General features: G+C 40.1%; 2 protein-coding genes across 8 annotated transcripts in view; one reads left to right on the top strand and one right to left on the bottom strand.

The window, feature by feature from the left end:
- SLC25A14 (solute carrier family 25 member 14) overlaps positions 1–9,393 on the top strand; it is a 34,431-nt gene extending 25,038 nt beyond the window's left edge. For 6 of the 7 annotated variants that reach the window (XM_036443407.2, XM_045583528.1, XM_036443409.2 and 3 more), the window contains 2 exons: positions 7,856–7,936; positions 8,943–9,393. In XM_036443407.2, the coding sequence (XP_036299300.1) occupies positions 7,856–7,936; positions 8,943–8,984 (123 nt within the window). In that variant the 3' untranslated portion in view covers positions 8,985–9,393. Of the gene's footprint in view, positions 1–611; positions 698–7,855; positions 7,937–8,942 lie in introns of those variants that run through there. The other variant, XR_006742008.1, reaches the window with a different exon arrangement.
- Positions 9,394–20,931: 11,538 nt separating this feature from the next.
- GPR119 (G protein-coupled receptor 119) lies at positions 20,932–22,113 on the bottom strand. Its single transcript, XM_036443414.2, has one exon. It carries the CDS (start codon positions 22,026–22,028, stop codon positions 21,021–21,023), a length of 1,008 nt encoding a protein of 335 aa, XP_036299307.1. The 5' UTR covers positions 22,029–22,113; the 3' UTR covers positions 20,932–21,020.
- Between the last annotated feature and the right edge of the window lie 955 nt (positions 22,114–23,068).

The raw sequence follows: 23,068 nt of genomic DNA, 5'->3' as shown, positions 1-23,068 counted from the left end.
AAAGGAGAATTTGTGGGTGTAGCTAAGAGTCTTGGGAATCAGTAGTGTACAGGTGTTACATAACTGTGAGGGGGAGACCAAGGAGAGATGGTAAAGGAGTTCACAACATTTTTGTCTTCCTAGCACACTGGAATGTTAAAAAATTCCTTCTGTTAATAGTGATTTAGAGGCAGTGATTCTCAGACTCTGGGGAGTAGAGTTTGACAAAAGCCCCCCTTGCTATTTCTCACATGCTCACCCTTCCACTTGACAATCACTTTGAGAGAGAAGAGTAGGGCTAAGGAAAGAAATGCCAATTATTAAGACCTTGGCAGATGAGAAATTCAGGGAAGAGTTAAAAAGGTAATAGTTCAAAAGATATGAGGAAACTTAGAAGAGAATACTAGTAGACATCATGGAAGCAAAGGGAGTAATGAGTTTCAAGAAGGGGTAATTATTTAATGTCAAATGAAATAAAGAGATCCAGTATATGACTGCAAAGTATCTATTGGATTTAATATTTCTAGAAGAGGTTTGCTAGGTTAGTGTTTGCAAAAGCCAGATTGCTGTGCATTGAGTGTGTTTAATCATTCATTCATTTCATACAAAAATGTTTGTGTTTTATGTGCCAGGTACTGTTCTAGGTTGGTGAACAGAAAAGTCCTGCCTTTCATGACATTGTAATTCTAATTGGAAGAGACAGAAAAACACATAGGAGGTGAGGATAAGTAGAGAATGTTAGTTAAGATGAGATAGAAGGTACAATAATATAGTAATAGCTAGCATTTATTTAATGTTTATTATGTATCATACTGTAATATATCCTTTAACTCACATCAACACTATCGAGTAGATAAATATCTTTCCCATTTTATAAAACTGATTTTAGTTTCAGAGTAGCTAAGTATTTATCCAAAGTTACACACCTAATATGTGCCAGCTCTGGGATTTAAACTAGGACCTATCTTGATTCCAGAGTTTGTACTTGTAACCATTCTCCTGTGTAATATTGGAGGAAACATTTTCATGTTGTCAGTAACCTTTAATATTACTTATATCTACTGATCCACTTATTTGCTATTAAAATTATTTAACTATATTATGATATCTAAATTTAATAATTTAACTATATTATCATGACATATAATAGCATCATACTTTGTTATTTTATCTCTAAGAGTCCCTAAACACTTTGGTGGATGTAATAATCCATTCATCTCTGACATAGAAATGAGCAACTGCAAACCTCATATTGTCACCTCCATCTTAAAACCGGATTTTCATTGATCCAAGGCTCTATATGATTTGACGTCTTTTTACTTCCACAGTCTTATCTTTCCTACTTTTATTCTGCATTCCAGATATACTGAGCAATTTCTAGAACTTGATTATCTTTCATCCCAACTTTTATTCCAAGTCATATACTTTGTTAGATGCTCCCCACTCCACCTTAAGTCCCTTGGCTAGCTCCTGCTCATTTTTAGATCTCGTTACTTTTTTATAAAAGCCTTCCCTGATAGTTAAACTAGGTTATGTGTGCATAGTTTAGTGCATTTTCTCTATCATAGCATTTATTATATATTTTAAAATCTTTATTGAGGACTAATTCACATATCATAAAATTAACGTATTCAGACGAGATCGGGCGCGTTCAGGGTGGTATGGCCGTAGACAAAATTAACGTATTCAAAGTAGCTTTTGGTATATTCACAGATATGTGCAATCATCATCACCACATTTTCATTACCTCAGAAAGAAACCTCATTTCCCCTATCTCCCCCAGCTCTAAGAAAATACTAATCTACTTTCTATTACTGCAGATTTGCCTATTCTGAATATCTCATATAAATGGAATTATAGAAAATGTGACCTTTTTGACTGGCTGATTTCATTTTACCATAATGTTTTAAGGTTCATTCATGTTATAGCATGTATCAGTACTTTCTTCCTTTTTTTAAAATTTGATTTTTCCCCCTTTGTTCCTTTTTATAACTGGATAATATCCCATCATATGGCTATATCACATTCACATTCATTTCATTTTATTGTAATTACTTTTACTTTTTAATTCTTTGTAAATTTAATTTATTAGGGTGACAATGGTTAATGAAACCATACAGGTTTCAAGTGTACAACTCAATAAAATATCATCTGCACTAGTTTCCCATCATCATCATCATCAGTCACTATTTCATACGTTCTGTTAGTTTATTCACAGCATTTACTTCTATCTGAAATTATACTCTTTATTATTTCTGTGTTTATTGACTGAATCTGTGGTTCTAGGTTATCTGTATCTGGGCTTTACTTTTGCATCATACACTCATTACCCAAAGTAAAGTCTCTTTTCATCCCCGTTTATCTCTCTTTTGCCCTCTTCTTCCTTCCCCACCCCCTTTCCCTCTGGCTGCCACCATACTGCATGGGAAAAGTAGGTTTATAGTTAATAGTATGGAAAGTAATACAATAATTAATAAACTATAATACAAGAATAAACTATGTTTCATATACTCATAACTGTAAACTTACTTTTCCCACCGCTTATATTTTTGTGCTTAATATTTTCACCTTTTTTCACCCAACCCCCAACCCTCCCCCCTTTGTAATTACATTTAATATCTGTCATCCAGTAGACTGTAAGTTTCTTGAAGGCAGGACCGTGTGCATCTTGTTTATCATTTTATCTACAGCAAATTATTTGTTGAATGTATGGATAACTTCATGAAGTAGCCTGTTGTGTCTGTTTATCTATAAGAGTTCTTGTTTGTTTTCATACAACTGCCTCAATCCAAAAAATGTGCCTCCTAGTATTAATGTTCTACAGAAGTTAGTCAATATTTTGGAGCTTTCTAAGGAGCCAGATGGCATGGAAGTGTTAGAGACCCTCACTGTGTTTGTATGTCCATTCACTCAACAAATTCAGGGCATCCTCCCCAAATTTTTACACACTTTAATAGCTGACAACTCAGTTTTGAAAATGAAATGTATTTTAATAAACACTGCCTTTATAATTATTCAAAATGTATGTATACATCATTTTGGGCACACTATATTTACTTAGATATTTATTGGAAACTTTACTGTGCCAGACAGTGTTAGCTGGTGGGGATATAATAGTGAATGAGACAAACAAAGTCCATGCTTTCCTGGAGATTTTGTTCTAGTTGAAGGGGACAGACAATAAATATACAATAATAAACAGTATAATTTCAGATAGAAGTAAATGCTGTGAAGAAACTAACAGAATGTATGAGATAGTGACTCAGTGATAATGATGGGAAACTAGTTCAGCTAGGGTAGCCGGGAAAAGACTGTGAGGAGTTGGCATTTGAGCAGAGGTCTGATGGTGAGAAGGTAGCCACATGAAGATTGGAGAGAAAAGTATTTCATGAAGAAGGAACAGGTACAAAGGTCCAGAGTTAGGAATGAGCTGGACATGTTCAAGGGTTAAAAATAAGACTGGCGTGCCTGAGTGTGATAAATGAAGGACAAAGTAGTAAGAAATGAAACTGGAGAGAGAGGGAGGGGTTAAATTATGTAGGATCCTAAATGTCATCACAGAAAATTTGCGGTTAGAATGAATTCTACTGGGAAGTCTTTGGGGAGCTTTAAGTAGGAAAGTGACACTGTTTCATTTAAAATTTTAAAAAATTGTTTTGGCTTCCAGGTAGAGATTGTAGACCAATTCAGAGGTTTATTGTGGTAGTCTATGTGAGAGGTGATGGGGTTGGGTTATATTTCTAAGGTCCCTTGTAATTTTAGCAATCTATGGTTTTAAGCAATCATCTGGGCTTTACTCTTGCTTATTTTCACAATTTTTCAACATTTGTTTTGCTGAGACCTTTGACATTTGCTCATAATCCATTGGGGGAAGCATATTATCACTGTGCTTTCATAAATAATGCCCTAGTTATGTTGTTGTTTGCTCCAAAAATGCTCAGTAAGGACAATTATCTTGAGTACTCCTTTTTTTCAATTTAAGTATAGTTGGTATACAATAAGTTAGTTTCAGGTGTACAGCATAATGATTTGACATTTATATACCTTATGATATGATTACCACCATATAACATAGCAATTACATTTTTGGGAATTTATCTAAAGAAATCAAGCATAGGATAAGGGATATTTATAAATGTGGATTCTCAAAATATTATCTAGTCCAGATATATTTACTTTTTAGTATAGTGGTGGGTTTCACTTCACCAGTGGAAAGGCAAAATAACATTTTTGTTGTTGTTAATCCTCGCCTAAGTATATTCTTCCATTGATTTTTAGAGAGAGTGTAAGAAGGCAGGTAGAGATAGAAAAAGAAACATTGATGTGAGAAAGACATATCAATTGGTTGCCTCCCAAATGGGCCCGGATCAGGGTTGGGAATCTAGCCTGCAACTGAGGTGCATGCCCTTCACTGGAATTGAACCCAGATGGGCTGATGCTCTAGCCACTGAGCCAAACCAACTAGAGCAGAATAACATTTTTTTTTTTTGCCACGTGGTAGGATGATTTATTACAACAAATTCCATGACAAATCATAAAAAATAACCGTTTTCTAAAAGACACCCACAGACCACCTGAGGACAAACCAGAAGAGCCTCCGTGGAGCCGGACACATACGTTACGAGCCCAGGTCGGGCCGGAGAGGAACGCATCTACGGATAAAAAAGTTCACGGCAACCCCGGGAAGGGTGTGCGTGGGAGGGCCGCGTGGCCGGGATCCGTGGACACCGCGTGTGTCCGGGCAGCTGTGGGCGAGGCGTGGGGCATGCGGGATGGGACCAGGACTCGATCCTCCTCTGAGAGGACACATCAGGAGGGGCTCAGGCCACACCCGGCGCCCAGTGTAAACAGCCATGACCCCCGTGGCTTCCATCCAGCTGCAGTGCGCCCCACAGTCGGTCCCCCAGCAACCAACACGCATACTGACGCCAGAGGCTGCCCACACTCTGGTCTAGGGGCACCCCCCCCCCCCACACACACACACGGGCTCTTTGGCTTAGAGGCTCCAGAAACACAGCCCCCAGGAGGGCCGCCTGGCATGTTTCTGCCAATAGGATCCTGAGAAAACCAACCTGCTCCTGGGCCTGTCCCTGCCCCCAGGATGGGGCCTGTGGAGCCCGGAGCCGAGTGCAGATGCCCCATTTATGCCGGGCGACCTGGACGGTGCAGTGTGCTGCCTCGGGAGCTCCCGGGAGCCCAGCCGCAGCCGCTCTGGCCTGGCTTTCGCCTCCACCTGGCCCAGAGGCCACGAACCAAGAGCAGGGGCCCAGCTCCCCCTCTGGGCAGGCCCTGTACCTGCAGATGCGCCCAGGCTGATGGGGAGCAGGTGTGGGCGGAGGGGTGCCCCTCCAGGCAGCCGGAATGCTTGGGTTGGCAGCTGTGTTGGTACCGAAGGCAGGAAGGGCTGGGGCTCCTGCCCCAAGCGTCTCTCAGCTATGTCCCTGCCCGGCCTGCACCCTCGTGTCCCAGGGCATCCAGCCCCTCTGGCTCCATTTGGCACCGAATGACCCACGGATGCTCCTCCCCAGCCCGGCCAGCGACCGGGGACACGCCAGGCCAGCACGCGCTCCAGCCCATGAGGTCATGGGCCCTGCAGGCGGGGAGGCCGCCGAAATGGACAAACTGCTTCCCTCCAAAATGAAAGACAAAAGGAACGATGCAGCGGGCACGGGCGACCAGGGACCCCGGCCCTTGGCAGCGGCCGCAGCAGGAGCTGGGCCAGGAGGCGACGGGGTGGGGGCAGGGTGCTGGCTGGGAGCTGAGGGGTCTGGTTGGGGCGCCACCCGTGGGTTATGGCACGTGAGGGGGTCTTCACGGAGGGGCGAGGCGGGCGGGGGGAGCGGGAGGCGGGGGCACGGGCACGCAGGGCCCCTGGCCTGGCCACTAGATCTGGAACCGCTCTGAGTCTGGGAGGAAGTCGGGCAGGAAGGTGGGGTCCGGGAGGCCAGGGAACCCGCAGGGGGGCCGCTGCGGGAAGCCACTCAGGGCCAGGGCCGAGGGCGGCGAGGCTGGGCTCTGGGTGAGCAGCTGACCCTTCCCAAGGGCACCGGAACCTGTGCCGCCCTGGTTCACCATGAGCAGGTCCAGGTTCCCGCTGGGGTCCACGATGACATTGATGACTTCCAGCTGCTTCTGCACACGCCTCAGCTCCTTCAGGATGGAGCTGATCTTGTTGGACGTCTTCAGGATGGGCACCTCGTTCTCAGCTTTTATCTGGGCCTCCAGGGCCTCCCACGTGCGCCCCGAGTTCTGGAAGAGGATCTTCATCTTCTCGGCGAGGTGCTCCGTGTTCTCGTGGATGGCCTGGGACAACTGGGACACGGGGTTCAGCATGAGGTTATCGAAGATCACTTCCTCGCGGTTCCGAGGCTGCGTCTTGTTGGCCAGGCCGTCCCCACGGCGGTCGTTCATGTATCTGGTCCAAGTCCTGGGAGTGCAGGGCGCCGGGCGGCACCTTCTGGAAGTTGAGGCTGGCCTCGGGGATGCGCTGCACCAGCTCCTCGCGGGCAGAGATGGTGGAGGCGGGGGTACTGGGCATGTTGCCGAGGGAGGAGCTGCGAGTGGGTCCAGAATAACATTTTTTTCAATGTCTTAACACAATGCCTAAATTACAGGAGTCACTTAAGAGATAATCTGTCTGTTAAATAGGAACAGTTTTTATAGGTTGGCTTCATTATACACAACTGGTTTATGACCTTTGATATACATAATTTTTCCTTTAATTCATAATAACTAATAAGCTGGTATGTGCAGACTACCTTTGAAACAGGAAACCCAAATTCAAAGGAATTCACAATTTTCCTCAGAGGATTGATATGAGGTAGGCCCTAGCATTACACGGAACTTACAGTGATGAACCAGTGATGAAATGTTATTTGACTGGGGCTGGGATATCTGCTTCAAAAATAATTCATGTGGCTGTTAGCAGGAAACCTCTCTTCCTCTCTGGCTATTGGCAGGAGGTCTTAGTTTCTCACGTGTGGGCCTCTTCCTGACATGGAAGCTGGCCTCCTCCAGAGTGAATGATCTAAAAGAGAACAAGGCAGAAACTTTATATATAAAGCATCCTATATACCTAATATTAAAAGGCTAATAGGCAAACTGACTGAACAGCAGAACATCTGATCGCTATAGTGTGCACTGACCACCAAGGGGGCAGATGCTCAACACAGGGATTGCCCCCTGGTGGTCAGTGCACCAGAAGCCGGGCTCATCGCTGGCGAGTGCAATAGCAATGGCGGGAGAGGGCGATGGTGGGATCCCCTCTCCCGTGTCCACGGCAGTGCTAAGGATGCCCGACTGAAGGCTTAGGCCTGCTCCCCACCAAAGCCATCAGTTGGACATCCCCCAAGGGCTCCCAGACTATGAGAGGGCATAGTTCAGATTGAGGGACCCCCCCCCCCCCCCGAGTGCACGAATTTCATGCACGGGGCCTCTAGTCTTTTATAACAAAGCATTGCAAGTGATATGTTCACTACTGCTTTATTCTATTGGAGACACAGACCAATCCTGATATGTGTGGGTGAGCCTACACAAGGGAGTGAAAAACTGGAGGTAGCTTTCTTTGGGGACAATCTTGGTAGCTGTCTACCACAAATATGTTGTTTCTCTTGTTTACTAGTATTACTGTTATCTCAGCATCAAGAATACATTTGTGTATGGTAAGTGCTCAATAAATATTTGTTGAATGAATAGGTAGATTTATTTAGATTACTTTTGAATTCAAATGTGTGTTTTTAGAAAGAAAAAAAAAAAGGACTATTTATGGAGCCAAGAGTTGTTGGGGAAGGACTTGGAAGATGAGTATTAAAATACAAGTAATTGTCAGATGTAAAGAGTAAGGGGAATTCACTCTGTTTTTTATTATATCTTTCAGATGTGGAAGCACGAGGGCTTTTTTGCACTCTATAAAGGATTTTGGCCAAACTGGCTTCGACTTGGACCCTGGAACATCATTGTATCCTTTTAGAACATGAGATTGAAAGCAAATACTTTAAGCTCCCAGGTAATTCTAGGCTATGGGAAGGAAAATTTGATCCTTGAAGCTTTTAGGCAAATGAGAAACCTAAGCATTCTAATGGTGACCATTGAGGATGGAATTAAGAAATTACTTTCAGTTGGAGTCCAATACAAACTGGAAGGATTAGAAAAGACATAGCAAAGTGTATTAAAAAAAAAAAAAAAAAAAAAAAAAAAAAAAAAAAAAAAAAAGCACTAACAATAATGACCAAAACTGGAAGGGGCTATGAAGTTTTTGGAAACCCTGCTTCGAAATGCCCACAGAAAAGTCCATGCTGAGGAGGTCCATGTTTCCTATCCCATAACTATAGGACCAAAACAGCTGGGGAAATAATAAAACAGAAAACATCGATAGGGTGAAAGAATCTAGCCAAGTAGGGCTATTTCCTCAGGGGTGAATCTCCTCCTTTAACTGTTTGAGTTTCTTCTACATGCAGAGTCATGAATTGGATGCTGTGGGTGGTGGTGTGTGTAGAATGGTGAGCATTGTTTGGTTGAAAAGTAATTTACTGCCTTTGTAGATCTATAGGTTGAGGGAGGTATTAGGTCTAGTAATAATTAATGTCGTTTTCTAATATCGATAGTATTTGTTACCCTCCTTGGGATTGCTCTGATTACTTACTGTCTGCAAACGATTATTCTAGAACTGAATTACATGTTACCATTGATGTTCTTGGTTATGTGTTATTTGCCCCTGAAGACTCCATTTATGTTAGAATTTTAATCTGTTTATATTGCTAAATGCCAATGAAGATAATGGGAACATGGTGGGCATTCACTACATGCTTGATTTGCCAGGAATTGTTTTTTTAAAAGAGTTTTAAGCAAGTGCAACTTAGAATAGCACAAACTAAGTACCTTAATTTAAGAATGCAATGCACAATTTTTTAACTGGGTTTGGCTTTCTGTGTTAATACAGTGATCTTCCATGACTTACACTTCAGTTTTTTATCACATATGAGCAGCTTAAGAGACTTCAGATCTAAGGACTGAATTACACGTGAGCCAAGCCCTGCCAACCTTTCTACTCTTTTTCCCTTTTCCTTCTTCAAATGTATTTTGACAAAGTTGTGAGTGTTTACTGAATCATTGGTTTCCCAACGGCCTCTTGATGGAAGAACAATAGATAGGATTGTACAAAATTGTTCATTTGTTTGTGTTACCATGTTAACTTCCTTGAGAGGAAGTGTTAACATTGAGATTTTGGCACCAGATTGGTATCTTCTATGAAGATGGATACTGATGGGTGACATTCGAAATGGCCTTTTCAAATGTGGGTTAAATGTAGTTTGTTAGCCTCAGACTTGGGTGAGAGCAGAAGGCATAGGCCAGGGCAGTTATTGCTATATATGTTACAGACCTTGGTTCTCATTAAAATATTTATTGGAAGAATTACTTTGGTTTTGTCTTCATTTACTATTTTCTCCTTTGCCAACTCTTTGTAAGTTACATTCTCCAGAGACTGGTAAAGAGAAGGTGTCTATGAAATGGAGATTGAATTCTTACAGCATATTTATGAGCACAGACTAAGTGCATTGTGCTTTCCCACTGTCATTCATTGTCATAATGCCACTCACTTGTAAACATTAGGCAAGTGGTCCTTTTCTAATCATGAATACAAAAACATTTTATCTGATCTTTACATACAGATCAATTAATTTATTCATTAACAAATATTTACTGAGTAATATAACTTTGCTAGGTTCTGAGAACACAACAGTAAACAACATCAACAGAATCCCTATTTTTATGGAACTTAAAGACTGGATAGAGTGTCAGCATGCAGACTGAAAGGTCCCAGGTTCAATTCTAGTCAAGGGCATGTACCTTGGTTGCGGGCACATCCCCAGTAGGAGCGTGCAGGAGGCAACTGATCAATGTTTCTCTCTCATTGATGTTTCTAACCATCCCTCTCCCTTCCTCTGTTAAAAAAACAATAAAATATATTTTAAAAGAGAATAGGTTATTAAGGGAAAAATGAGGGGCTTGGGGAGATATACCTAATCTTGTTAACTATTGATTCAACAACTATCTGCCTCGTGTAGCTTGTTGTCTACAAAAGATTAATGAGTAGATATATAATACATTGGAGGGTGATATATGCTTTGTAGAAAAAGCAGGGAAGAGGCAAGAGGAATATTCGAGTAAGGTCATACACTGAGCAAGCCAAATTTGATTGGAATCTATAGGAGGTAAGATAAAAAGCCAATATAGGTTAAAGCAAATGCAAAGGCCCTGAGGTATACATATACCCAGAGTCTAATGTGACGGTATAAATTATGGTGGTTTGGATGAGGGTAATCACAGTAAAAGCTCTGAGAAGGGGTTGAAATACCTATATTTTGAAGAAGAGTAAATAATGACTTGCTAAGGGATAGGTTGTAAGAGAAAAAGAGCCAAGATCATCTAAGGACTGAGCTACTAGAAGGGCATTATTGCCATAGGGATGGAGAGAACTTGGGAAGTATAGGGTTGTTGTTATTTTTGTTTGTTTGTTTTTTGGGGGGAGACAAGCAATAATTTTGTTTTGTACGTTAAGTTTAAAATGCCTATTATACTTTAATAGAGATGTGTAGTAGGCAGTGAGACATATAAGTGTGGAGTTCAGGGGAGAGGGCTGGAGAGTATACATTTGGAAATCATCAGCATATATATGATATTTAAACCCATAACACTGAATGGGATCACCAAGAGAGTAAGTGTCAGACAAGAAAAAGTCCAAGTACTAAGCCTGGGGAAGTCCAATATAAAATAGGGCAGAAAAACAAAGAGGACACTAGCGATGACTACATACTCAGCCTGAAGTTGTCTTAATGAGACTAATATTCTGATGAATGATAAGAGTAAAGGGGACAAGAGAGTAAATTATTGTTAATATGGAATTTGGAGAAAAATAGTTTGAAGCTGATGAGGTGTTTAGCCAAATTACTAAAGTTTTAAGGACTGCTCTGCTGTCTTTATAGTAACCAAAATCATGGGAAGATAGTTCAAATTAAAGAACTTGATTTGCTCTTTTGGTACAATTTGTTATCCTATTATTAGTCATGTATTAATATATTATCCTCCTCACCCCCCTCCCCTCCCGTAACTTATTGATGGATAGAGTATTTTGATTGAGATACTCAGGATTAACCCATTTCTATAGTGAAATACTCTGCAGTAAGGGTGCCTTAGGGAATACATAAAGATCTGCCTCTTGCCACATAACATTTGTGTGGGGTTATTTATTGGGTCGGCAACTAAGTAATTGCGGGTTTCACACATATATGGCTTCAGTTGAATTTTTAGGTTTGCAGACATAGTACAAATGTAAAACACATTTTGTTATTTGATAGTTGGCTATTCAGCTGTTAATCAGTAAAAAAAGTTTTTTGATCTGTTTTGTAGTTTTCGTTTGGCGTTCGTTGAAAAATGGAAAATCAAAAGGAACATTTTCGTCATATTTTGCTTTTTTATTTCCGCAAAGGGAAAAACGCATCGCAAGCTCATAAAAAGTTATGTGCTGTTTATGGTGACGAAGCCTTAAAAGAACGGCAGTGTCAAAATTGGTTTGCCAAATTTCGTTCTGGTGATTTTTTACTCAAAGATGAAAAACGCTCTGGTCGTCCAGTTGAAGTTGATGACGCCCTAATCAAAGCAATAATCAATTCGGACTGTCACAGTACAACACGTGAGATTGCAGAGAAGCTTCATGTATCACATACATGAATTGAAAATCACTTAAAACAACTTGGCTATGTTCAAAAACTCGATACATGGGTTCCTCACGAACTGAAAGAATCACAGTTAACGCAACGCATTAGCAGCTGCGATTTGCTAAAGAAACGTAATGAAAATGATCCATTTTTAAAACGACTGATAACTGGCGATGAAAAATGGGTTGTTTACAACAATATCAAGCGGAAAAGATCGTGGAGCAGGCCAGGTGAACCAACTCAAACAACATCAAAAGCTGATATTCATCAAAAGAAGGTTTTGTTATCAGTTTGGTGGGATTACAAAGGAATTGTCTACTTTGAACTCTTACCACCCAACCGAACGATCAATTCTGATGTCTACATTGAACAACTAACGAAATTAAACAATGCAGTTGAAGAAAAGCGGCCCGAATTGACAAATCGAAAAGGTGTTGTATTCCATCATGACAATGCAAGGCCACACACATCTTTGGTCACTCGGCAAAAATTAATGGAGCTTGGTTGGGATGTTTTGCCACATCCACCATATAGTCCTGACCTTGCACCATCTGATTACTTTTTGTTTCGATCTTTACAAAACTCCTTGAGTGGTAAAAATTTCAATAATGATGATGATGTCAAATCGTACCTGATTCAGTTTTTTGCTAATAAAAACCAGAAGTTTTTTGAACGTGGGATTATGATGCTGCCTGAAAGATGGCAAAAGGTCATTGATCAAAATGGGCAATACATTACAGAATAAAGTTATTTAGTTCCATGAAAAAATTGTCTTTGATTTTCTTTAAAAAATCCGCAATTACTTAGCTGCCGACCCAATACATGTATGAAGAATTTAGTGTTTCACAAAGATTATTCACCATAGAGTCCCCTTAAGTAATAACTCTCCATTGTATGTTTGAATTACAATTTTTGATTGAAAAATATCTTTTTAGGGGCATGTCAGATATGAAATAGATCCACAGTGTCTTTTGAAGGTATACTAAAAAGGGAACTCTTTCAGTCAATGAATACAAGGAAACAATATTTAAAGGGACTAAGGACATTGATTGAAACCTTGTTTGTCTCAAAACAAGACAACTCTCTCTACTGTCTGCTCAATTGATCTGTAAATCAAAAACTGTTCTAAAAAGTAAAGTCTGTAAATTAAAAAAAAAATGCTTAGAATGAAAGGGTATCACAAAAATAAGTAGGCACTACTGGTTTGGAAGAGAAGTAATTGTTTTCCCAAGTAAAAAGCCCAGTATATAAAAAAGATAATAGCAAGAGTTGGTGAAGAAAGTAAAACTCTCATACATTGCTGGAGAGACTGTAAAATGGTGTAGCTCCTTTGGAAGATAGTTGGACAGTTCCTCAAAAGCAAAACATAGAATTGCCATATCCTCACAGCATTATTCACAAAAATGAAAATGCAGAAACAACTCAGATGCCCATCAACTGATGAGTGGATAAACGAATAGTAGTATATCTATGCAAGAGAGTATTATTCAGCCATAAAGAGATATGAAATGCTGATATATGCTACAATGTGAACTAAACTTGTTAACATTATAAATGCAAGAAGTCAGAAACAAAAGGCCACATATATGATCCCAGTTAAATTAAATACCCAGAATAGGAAAATTCATAAAGATAGAAAATAAATTAGTGGTTGCCTATGGCTCTGGTGGGGGAGGACTGATCATGGGTATAAAATTTCATTTTGGAATGAAAATATTCTAAAATTAGATTATGGTGATGGTTGCACAACTCTGTAGGTTTACTAAGAAACATTAAATTATATGCTTTAAACAGGTGCTCTTTATGGTATGTAAATGATCTCAATCAAGTATTTATAAAAGCCCAGCATGAATGTGGTTTAGCTTGATTGGGATAGCTAGTGAGGGATTTCAATGAAACTACTCAATAACAAAATACAGATTGATCCATATTAACTCCAGATGATTACATGGATTTTTTTAAATAAGCAAATCCCTCATGTTACCAGCAATCTGAAGATCAAATAACTGACATTTCTGATCAGGAAACCCTAGGTTTGAAGGGATAAAATAGTGATCAGGGTCTGTAGGCTATATGATGAAAAAATTTTAATTTTTAAAAATTTGAAATGCTACAGCATTAGAAAAATAATAACAATAACAATAATAATACTTATGTGGCTTTATTATGTGTCAGATACTGTTATAAGTATATTGTTTCTAAACCTCTGTTTACATTGCCCGGTTCAGTGGCTTAGTGTCGACCCGTGAACTAGGAGATCGCAAGACATGCTAGGTGTGCAGGAGGCAGCTAATCAATGATTCTCTCTCATCATTAATGTTTCTATCTCTCTCTTCCTCTCTCTTTCTCTCTCAAATCAACAAAAAATGTATTAAAAAAACAGTTTACATTCTTCCAATCACCCTATAAAGTAGGTACTATTCTCATTTTTTCTGATGAGAAACAGATACAGAATGGTAAAATACTTTTGTTCCTAGGCAGTCTGGCTCATGAGCCCATGCTTGTAATGACTATGCTAGAGGTGTACTGACACAGTCTCGTCCAGGGTTAGTTAAAGTTTATGGCAGGTGAGCAGTAAAGAATATTGATTTCATTAATTTCCCTATCTTTATAGCACCCTGGGAGAAAGAAGTCCAATAGCTGTGGTTGGTCACTCTTTGACACTTAATCATAATAATGGACTGAAATTATTTTCCTAGAAACATGCAGCTAAATATATTTTTTTCCTCTTATTCTCCACTTTGTACTGCTTTCCCTCTCTTCCTTTTTTGGGTCTTTCTTCTCAATGACCTCCATCATCACTAGCCCATCACACACAGATGAACTTGTTCTTGTTGTGTGTTAAACGATTTATTGAAGAACTTGAAATTATTGATACAGATGCCACTAGTTTGAAATTTAATAACGTGGACATGGAGCTAGCCTTCTTACTGTCTCTCATCCAGTGCAAAGAAGTGTGTTGTTAGGCTTATAAATAAATTTATGGGAGAAGTGATTAAACTACTATGAACCTGATTATAAGTACTTTTTCATTCACTAAAGTATATCATATAAGGGACAACAGTTTTGTTAGCCTAGCCCAGTCAGGATATTACATATAAATTAATGATATTGCTTTAAAAAAAAACAAAAAACAAAAAACAAATGTCTTCATATCTTCTCAGAATGGCCATTCCGCATTAATCTCAATTCCTAAGGTTTCACTAAATGATATTTCTTCTTTTTATTCAGTGTTATAGCATCAATATTCAGTTTTATTTTGGGCTGTGCCTAACTCATTATAAACATTCATTGTGCATCCTTGTCTATCCCATTCATTTAGTAAATAAGATAAATAATTTAACACATCATTGTATAAAACTACTAAGGAACCTGATAATCTTAAAGTAATAGTTGGAATTTTGGATTATGAGTCTGGTTTCCACATTTGAAATAACCTCTAGTCATTCAGCTATAATTGACTGGTTAGTTTTCTCACTTTTTAACCCATCACTTGAGATGACATGACACCAGTTTGCTTTTATGTGGGAAGTGTTTTAGTATTTGTTAAATGGCCCAGTGGGCAAATCTGCAAAAATATTATGAGTGATAAAAGCACAATGAACAGTTTTGTAAGGCAGTGTGGCATTTCACTGGGCCAATGACTGTGTTATCTCAGTGTGTTTATCAGCCTTTTAGTGCCTAATGTCAACACAATCGAGACAGAACTGGAACTGATGTAGATTTATTATAGTAAATGGGAAATATGACTCAATCACAAACCTAAAGAAATAAGAGACTCCCCTCAAGCTCTTTGTTTTATATGATTTTAGTCCCCCCAGTCCTCTGGAGCAAATGAATCCTGCCTGACTCATTGTATAAAGGTGTTTTGGAAAAAACAACAGCAACAAAAACCACAGGAACTGCTTTGTGCGTTAAAACAGACTGAGACCCTAAGCCACTGCACTGGTCGTTTCTAGGACTCCTCATGAGAGGACTCTTTGAGCTCAGTGGATGATTATGGTCCCAACAGCTTGTAAATCCAGTGGACATATGGTTGGGTAGTAGCATGTTAAGCTCTTATGAACTTTACCCTGCCATAGGTGATCCATTAGGTGGAGCACACCTTTCCTTTTCAGCAAGGCTGTGAGACTATGGCTTTAAGGCTTAACTGCATCAAAACTTGTCTCCTAGCTCCATGAGATCATATTTTTATATTCTCATGCCTTAGCATTTGATAGTATTGTGCAAAACAACTACCTCAGAAAATCTTAAGAGTGAAAACACATTGAAATCAATACTTGGCTATTATACAATGCTATATTGATTATCTAGTTGTACTGTGAGGGCTGTTCTTAAGTGCCATGTCCCATTAGTTCAGATTTCTAAATTTGCAGATTAACTGTAGCAGCAGGACATATCAATAGGTTTCCTTTTGTAAATACCAACTAGGTAATCCCCCTCAGTATGGTTTATACTTTCAGGAAGCCATGTACTTTTTTTTTTTTTTTTTTTTTTTAGATATTCATATCAGTGTGGTCTGTTCGTTTATAACTCACTTTTCATTTTTGTTAGCAAATATCCTAGGGAAACATTACACTTTAAGACATTCAAGCAAGAGCCGAAGCCGGTTTGGCTCAGTGGTAGAGCGTCAGTCTGCGGACTGAAAGGTCCCAGGTTCGATTCCCGTCAAGGGCATGTACAATACATTGGTTGCGGGCACATCCCTGGTAGGGGGTGTGCAAGAGGCAACTGGTCGATGTTTCTCATCGACGTTTCTAGCTCTCTATCTCTCTCCCTTCCTCTCTGTAAAAAATAAATAATAAGATATATATATATATATATATATATATATATATATATATATATAGAGAGAGAGAGAGAGAGAGAGAGAGAGAGAGAGAGAGAGAGAGAGAGAGAAATTCAAGCAAGAATATAAAACAGAATTCTTATGTTTAATGCTCCTTGAACTAGTAATATTGCTTTGGAGAATTTATCCAAAGGCATTAAACAGACATGTCAAATATTTATACAAAAGGATATTTAGAGTGGTATTATAACAGTGAGAAATTGGAAATAACATAAATGTACAACTCTAGGGAAATGGTTAAAATATATAATTATGTTGAAAAAACATGCAACCTTTACAAGTCATATTTTTGAAGAAAACAATGACAGAAGAGTACACAATATAAAGCTAAGTGAAGAAAACAGATAAAAGAGAATAACAGTGATCATCTCTGGATGATACAATTATGGATAGCTTTATTTTCAAATTTGAAAGATTTTCAATATTTTTAAATTTTTCTAAAATGAATAAAAATTTCTATTATAATAAAAGAATCATGAAAATCATATGTAGATCAATATATATCTCTAACAAATCCCAGCAAAGCCGGGGCAGTTTTAATACTAGCTCTGAATAATGAACGTTTGTGTGGTAAGTAAACAGATGAATAGACAGATAAATGAATGAATGACAGTTGACACTTGTAGGTACCATAATTGGGCTTATGTGACTGCAGTAAGAACAAATAAATATTTTTTAATTAAAAGGAGAAGATTTCAGTTCAGCCAATGGTTTGAAGGATGACATGGAGGGTAGTGAGGGAGTCACAAAATAAGTGAATGGCTGACAGCAGCCAAGGAGTTGTGGTCAAGCCTTAGGTCCATTGCTGTTCTTGCTGCCCAGCTATCAACACCATTATTTCCTCTTGAAATTTCTCTCATGCCTGCCGATTTCACTGGTCTCTATTCAGTTTGGCCAGTTAATAAGAGAATGAAGTCAACGTCACGAGTTCATTTCCCGTTTGAACCATGTACACATTTTCATATAGAAAAAGATATCCCAAGGCTAACTCCAGCTGGCCAACTCCCAGAGATGGGCTTATTGGTCATGTGGACAAACAGGTGAGTGTGGGTGGATTAAGGAAACCTGCCTCTAACACTTCTGTGACCACCCAAAATGTCCCTGCACAGACAGAGTGCTTTGTGTTCTTATGTTCTTGAAAGTAGTCTACTGCAACTGGTATGCTCTGTATAATGTTAGCTACCTGAGAAGCCAATATAAAACTCAGTCATGTCACAATTTTTATAGCAAATTTACAATAAGCTGTTCATGGAAATTATACATGGGACTGATTGACCTACATTTTATCATATAAGGTCTTAATATCTTTTGGCTATTTTGATCAAATTGCTGAACAGAATCTGGCTTTTTTTGCACGTCCATCCAGAGACAACACTGGATGCATGAATGAAATCTAAATGTTTCTTCTCCAGTGCATTCCCTTATCTGTGAAGGGGCCTGCGTCAAAGAAAGCCATTAGACTTTCACATAGCATTCTGTATCTTTGCTCTTGGTGGCTTTTTAAATGCAGTGTTTTTCATTGCAGTTACTATTAAACCCAAGTGGATGATTATAGTGCCTTGCGTGTATCTGCTCAGCCTTGATCCTGCTAAGATATTAGATTCAGTGTTTGTGTTTTTCAACCTGAGTCACCTTTCATCATTCATTTTTAAAAACCTTATTCAGGGATTGAGGAATTCATGGCTCTGAACTGTGAACTTACGTATTTTCAAAATTATTCTTGTCCTGGAGCTCATAATATCTACAGATATGATGGGCTTCCTTAAATTGGCCAGCTGGATGTTTTATTCTTCAGGATTTTTAAGGAACAGGGAGAGAACATCTTCTAAGCACTAACAATGTGCTGTAGTTTATTAGCCATTTTTTACATACATTATCAGAGTTAGTCCTTACTATGATCAAATAAGGTAGGCATTATTACCACAATTTTACAAATGAGGAGACTGCAGCTTTGAAAATTTAAATGGCTGATCATAATTTGAACGCTGGTCTATGGGACTTCAAAGTCTGTGATTTTTTCCATTGCACATACTGACTCCCAGGGACAGCAGGTTTCTTAAATGGAAGTTAATAACACCACAATCACCTAGCTTCTCCTCAGCTCCTGGCTTTCTCCTGTAACTAATTTCCATTATACTTTGCTTGTGTTACCTTGACGAGATCAGTCCTTTGCAGCAAGGCCAAGAAATTAAGCTTTGAACCACTAATAAGGAGGCTAGTCATTTGAGCTGGCTTTCAATTTTGTCCAAAAGCTCAGTTACTGTTTGTGTTTTACCTAGTTCCCAATAACTCATAATCCAATCCAAGGGTGTTCCTTATTGCTGGCATAACTGGTCCTTGCTGGGTGCTCAGTATTTCAACACATATTGGCTTCCATCATCCCCTCAAGAGCCAAAAAGTTCTTCAGTTGTAGGAATATAAAATCTATTATGGTGAAGGGCAAGCACAGTCTTGCCCTGGTCCAAAGTGGTGAGCAAAGCAACTGAAAAAAGATCTCACAAAGGAGGGTTTATGTATTAGAATAAATTAGTGAGAAACAGGCCATTTGGGCTGAAAGTAAAGGTTGAAGACAGGGAGAAAGGAATTTTTGAGAGTATAGAAATGGAAAAGGATGGTCATTAACCTCTGAACAACTTAGGTAAAACAAGTTGGGAGTTCATCTAAGACTGAAGGGGAATTAAAACCCAAGTGCAAAGCATCCAAGTTCTCAGGCCATCATTTTAGAGATACAGAGAAGTTAACCTTCTAAGGCTGTATTGGTACCAAATCCCAGACAAATTAATGCTGTTGAGGTTTCTTCTTCCCACCTTTTGTCTATTCAGCTTTCTAGGGAGATAATCTAGTTTAGGGCCTTAAATGACAAACTTTCTAGGAATCCACTGTAGACACCAGGAGGTTGAGGAGAGGGTTACATGGAAGCTCAGGAAGGCTGAGTGTAGTTCCTGGGTTTCTTCCCCACTCTGTTCTTGAATTTTTGTTGCTAGAGTTGCCAAGAGGGAACCTGAGCATAATTCCCAGATCCCAACAGTTACTTTCTGTACGCACAGAAAGCAGAAAGAGGCACCTGCTCCTCTGCTGGTCTCCTGAGCCATTGTGGAGATAATCTTTTATGCGACTGGGTTTCTTAGGGAAATGAAAGTTTGGGAATAAATGGAAGAAAGTCAAGGTCTAAGGAGCAAAGTGGGTCCTGTGTAGAGTTTGGTAGTGCTTTTCTTGATTCCGACCCCCTTTCTCTCTTTCTTCTCTTTCTGTCTCAGAATTTGTGGTTTAGCATTGTCATCAGCAAGTAGCTACAAATTAAGTAAGAGGCCAACTGAGGGGAAGGGGCACCACAGAATTTGAAAGATGGTGGATTGGGAGGATTAATAGAAATAATCACACGTAGGCTATTTCCTAGAGAAACACTGTCTTGAACACCATGATGTGTGGGAAAAGACACATTTTAGAATCTAATACAGGTTCCTACGTTTTGTGCAAACTCAGTACTTAAAATGTCTGATTTATATCAGGGGGACAGGATCCCTCACTTTTCCAAAGCAATCGCTATAGTAAAGTTAGAAAGAATAGAATCTCAAACATACCAAAAAAGAACAGGACCTCATTTTTTTCTAGTGCTGTGCTGTCTAATATGGTAGCCACTAGCCACATGTGACTATTGAGCATTTGAAATATTGCTAGTTTGGATTGAGATGTTCTGTAAAGGTAAAATACACACTAAACTTCAAAGATTTAGTGTGCAAAAAATAATACAACAGTTTTTTTTAAAAAATAATGATTACATTGAAATAATGTTTTGGCTATATTGGATTAAATGAAACAATATTAATTTCACCTATTTGTTATTCTTTAAACCTGTTTAATATAACTAATAGAACATTTAAAACTACATATGTGGCTTGCATTATATTTCTATTGAATGGTGTTGCTCTAGTATATTAAAAAATAGGCTTTGACTTTTAAGCATCTTTACAGTAGTACATTTCTTTTTAAAATATATTTTTATTGATTTCAAAGAGAGGGAGGAAGAGAGAGAGATAGAAACATGAATGATGAGAGAGAATCATTGATTGGCTGCCTCCTGCACACCCCTATTGGGGGTCGAGCCCACAACCCAGGCATTTGTCCTGATGGGGAATCGAACAATGACCTCCTGGTTCATGGGTTGATGCTGAATGACTGAGCCATACCAGCTGGGCACAGTAGTACATTTCTTGCTTTAGGTAAGTATACCTATACAGGAGAAACAGCCTTATTGCAAGAGAAGGACACAGGAATGGAGATTTGCAAGTGGGGAAACTGATTATAGAAGAAAGTCCACAATGTGCCTCAGTTACCTCTCAGTCTGGGGTGAGGGGGTGTGGGTGATGATCAATTGCCTGAAATAAGTGCTTTCATTCCCCTATCTCCATCTGATCTTCTGGTTGGGACCAAGAGAGAGGAGGGAAAGGGCATTTTGAAACTTCTTTCCCCTTACCGTCTTAGCCATCAAGCTGTGGGTGGGAGATAGTGTCAATATGACAGGAGCTTTCCCTCGACACGTCTGGGCCACCATCCCTGGCCAAGAGAAGGAGGAGGAATGAAGTGAGCCCCTTCTTCACTCCCAGGGCCATCTGGTAGAGCTGCTGCCGCACCTCCTTCTGCCAATAGGCATAGATGAGTGGGTTGAGCAGGGAGTTGCCCACACCAAGCAGCCACAGGTACCGTTCCAGTACTAAATAGAGGTGGCACTCTTTGCAGGCCACCTGCACAATGCCAGTGATAAGGAATGGGGTCCAGGACAGAGTGAAGCTCCCAATGAGAACAGCCACAGTGCGGACAGCCTTGAAGTCACTGGGAGTCCGTGGGGGCCGGTAAGCTCCAGCTGTGGCTCCTGCATGTTCCATCTTCCGGATCTGTTGGCTGTGTGTAGAGGCAATCTTGAGCATGTCGCAGTAGAAGAAGACAAAAAGGAGCAGGGCTGGGAAGAAGCCAGCACAGGAGAGTGTCAGCACAAAGCGTGGGTGAAACACAGCGAAGAAGCTGCAGGGCTCCTGGTAGGTGGTCTGCTGGAATATGGGGACTCCAAGTGGGAGGAAGCCAATGATGTAAGACACCAACCACAGCCCAGCAATGCAGGCTCCAGCCACAAACCCATTCATGATCTGAAAGTAGCGGAGTGGCTGCTTGATGGCAAGGTACCTGTCAGAGGCAATCAGCATGACTGTGAGGACAGAGGCAGCTGCAGAGGAAGTGACAAATGCCATCCGAAGAGTGCACAGGGTCTTCTGGGTGGGCCGAGCTAGGTTGGAGAGCTGGTCAGTGACGAGGCCAGAAATCGCCACACCAAGCAAGGTGTCAGCCACAGCCAGATTCAAGGTGAAGCAGAGACTGACACCATCATTCCTGTGGATCAGCAACAGCTCAGCCACGGCCACTAGTACATTAGCAGCAATGATGAGGGAGGCCAGGACAGCAAGGATCACTCCAAATGGGAAAGATGACTCCATGTCTGGAAGTGGCAGGATTTCCACTTACCAAGGCATGCTGGCTTGCCAGATCAATTTTTCATGGGCTGGAGGAGAAGCAGCTGTGGATTCAGAGCTGCAGCACCATTCTGGCCATCACTGGCAGTCCAGGCTGGCAGCTTGTCATCTTTGGGATCCTGCTGGTTATTAAGAATCACTCACCCTTCCCTTTTCAGTCCTCAGCCTCTTGCTTCTCCAGCTCTCTGAAGGCAGCAATCCCTGTGCAGACCTCCCCCTAGGCCCTGAGCTAGTCCCTCCCCTTCCAACAACCAAGTTACTAGACAACTTGAAAGTACCTGGTGCACACTCTCACCAGGCTCTCTCTCCTTTCACTGATGCTTCACAGACTTTGGAGGGACTGGAGCATTCAGCAGATCTCCTGTTTGGCAGATGATACGATTGACTGACCACACCTTTTCTTCCTCCACAGTTTGAAGTTAAATTTCCACTTCTTTTCTTCCTCAGTCTCAAGCTTAACAACTAATTTCATCTTAATCAAGCATTTGCCCAATAACTAATTCTCAGTTACAATAATGATTGCTTTAATGAAGCAAGATGATCATAATCAGTTGATGTGGGAAGTGAGGGCAAGCAAGCTATTTCAGGGCCCAGCACACTTCCAGGGGATTTATCATACATTTAAGCTTTTTCTTATCTTTTGCTTCCTAATACCTCAGATTCTAATTTTCTCAAACAAGGTGTGCTGTTTCCCTCTTTCTCATCCCTCGGAATTCAGTCAGTTTGGGATTTAGAAGGGAGAGAAAAATCAAGCTGAGAACTGTAAATAGCCTTCATTTCATTTAGAATAGAACCCATCCCTGTCTAAGGCTGTGTCTGTGAGATATACGCACTGGAAAATTTTCTGCACCATGCATGGCAGGCCACGTTTTTGGTCATGAGCAGTAGCTGCCAGCCTTGCGTTTTTATCTTGTAACCTTGCCTTTCTTTAAAAATTGTTTAAAATAAATTTTTATTGATTTCAGAGAGAAAGGGAGAGGAAAAAAGAGATAGAAACATCAATG

This window comes from Pipistrellus kuhlii, unplaced genomic scaffold, assembly GCF_014108245.1.
Source record: "Pipistrellus kuhlii isolate mPipKuh1 unplaced genomic scaffold, mPipKuh1.p scaffold_m20_p_19, whole genome shotgun sequence".
NCBI classification, from domain to species: domain Eukaryota; kingdom Metazoa; phylum Chordata; class Mammalia; order Chiroptera; family Vespertilionidae; genus Pipistrellus; species Pipistrellus kuhlii.
This window is presented reverse-complemented; position numbering and strand designations above follow the sequence as displayed.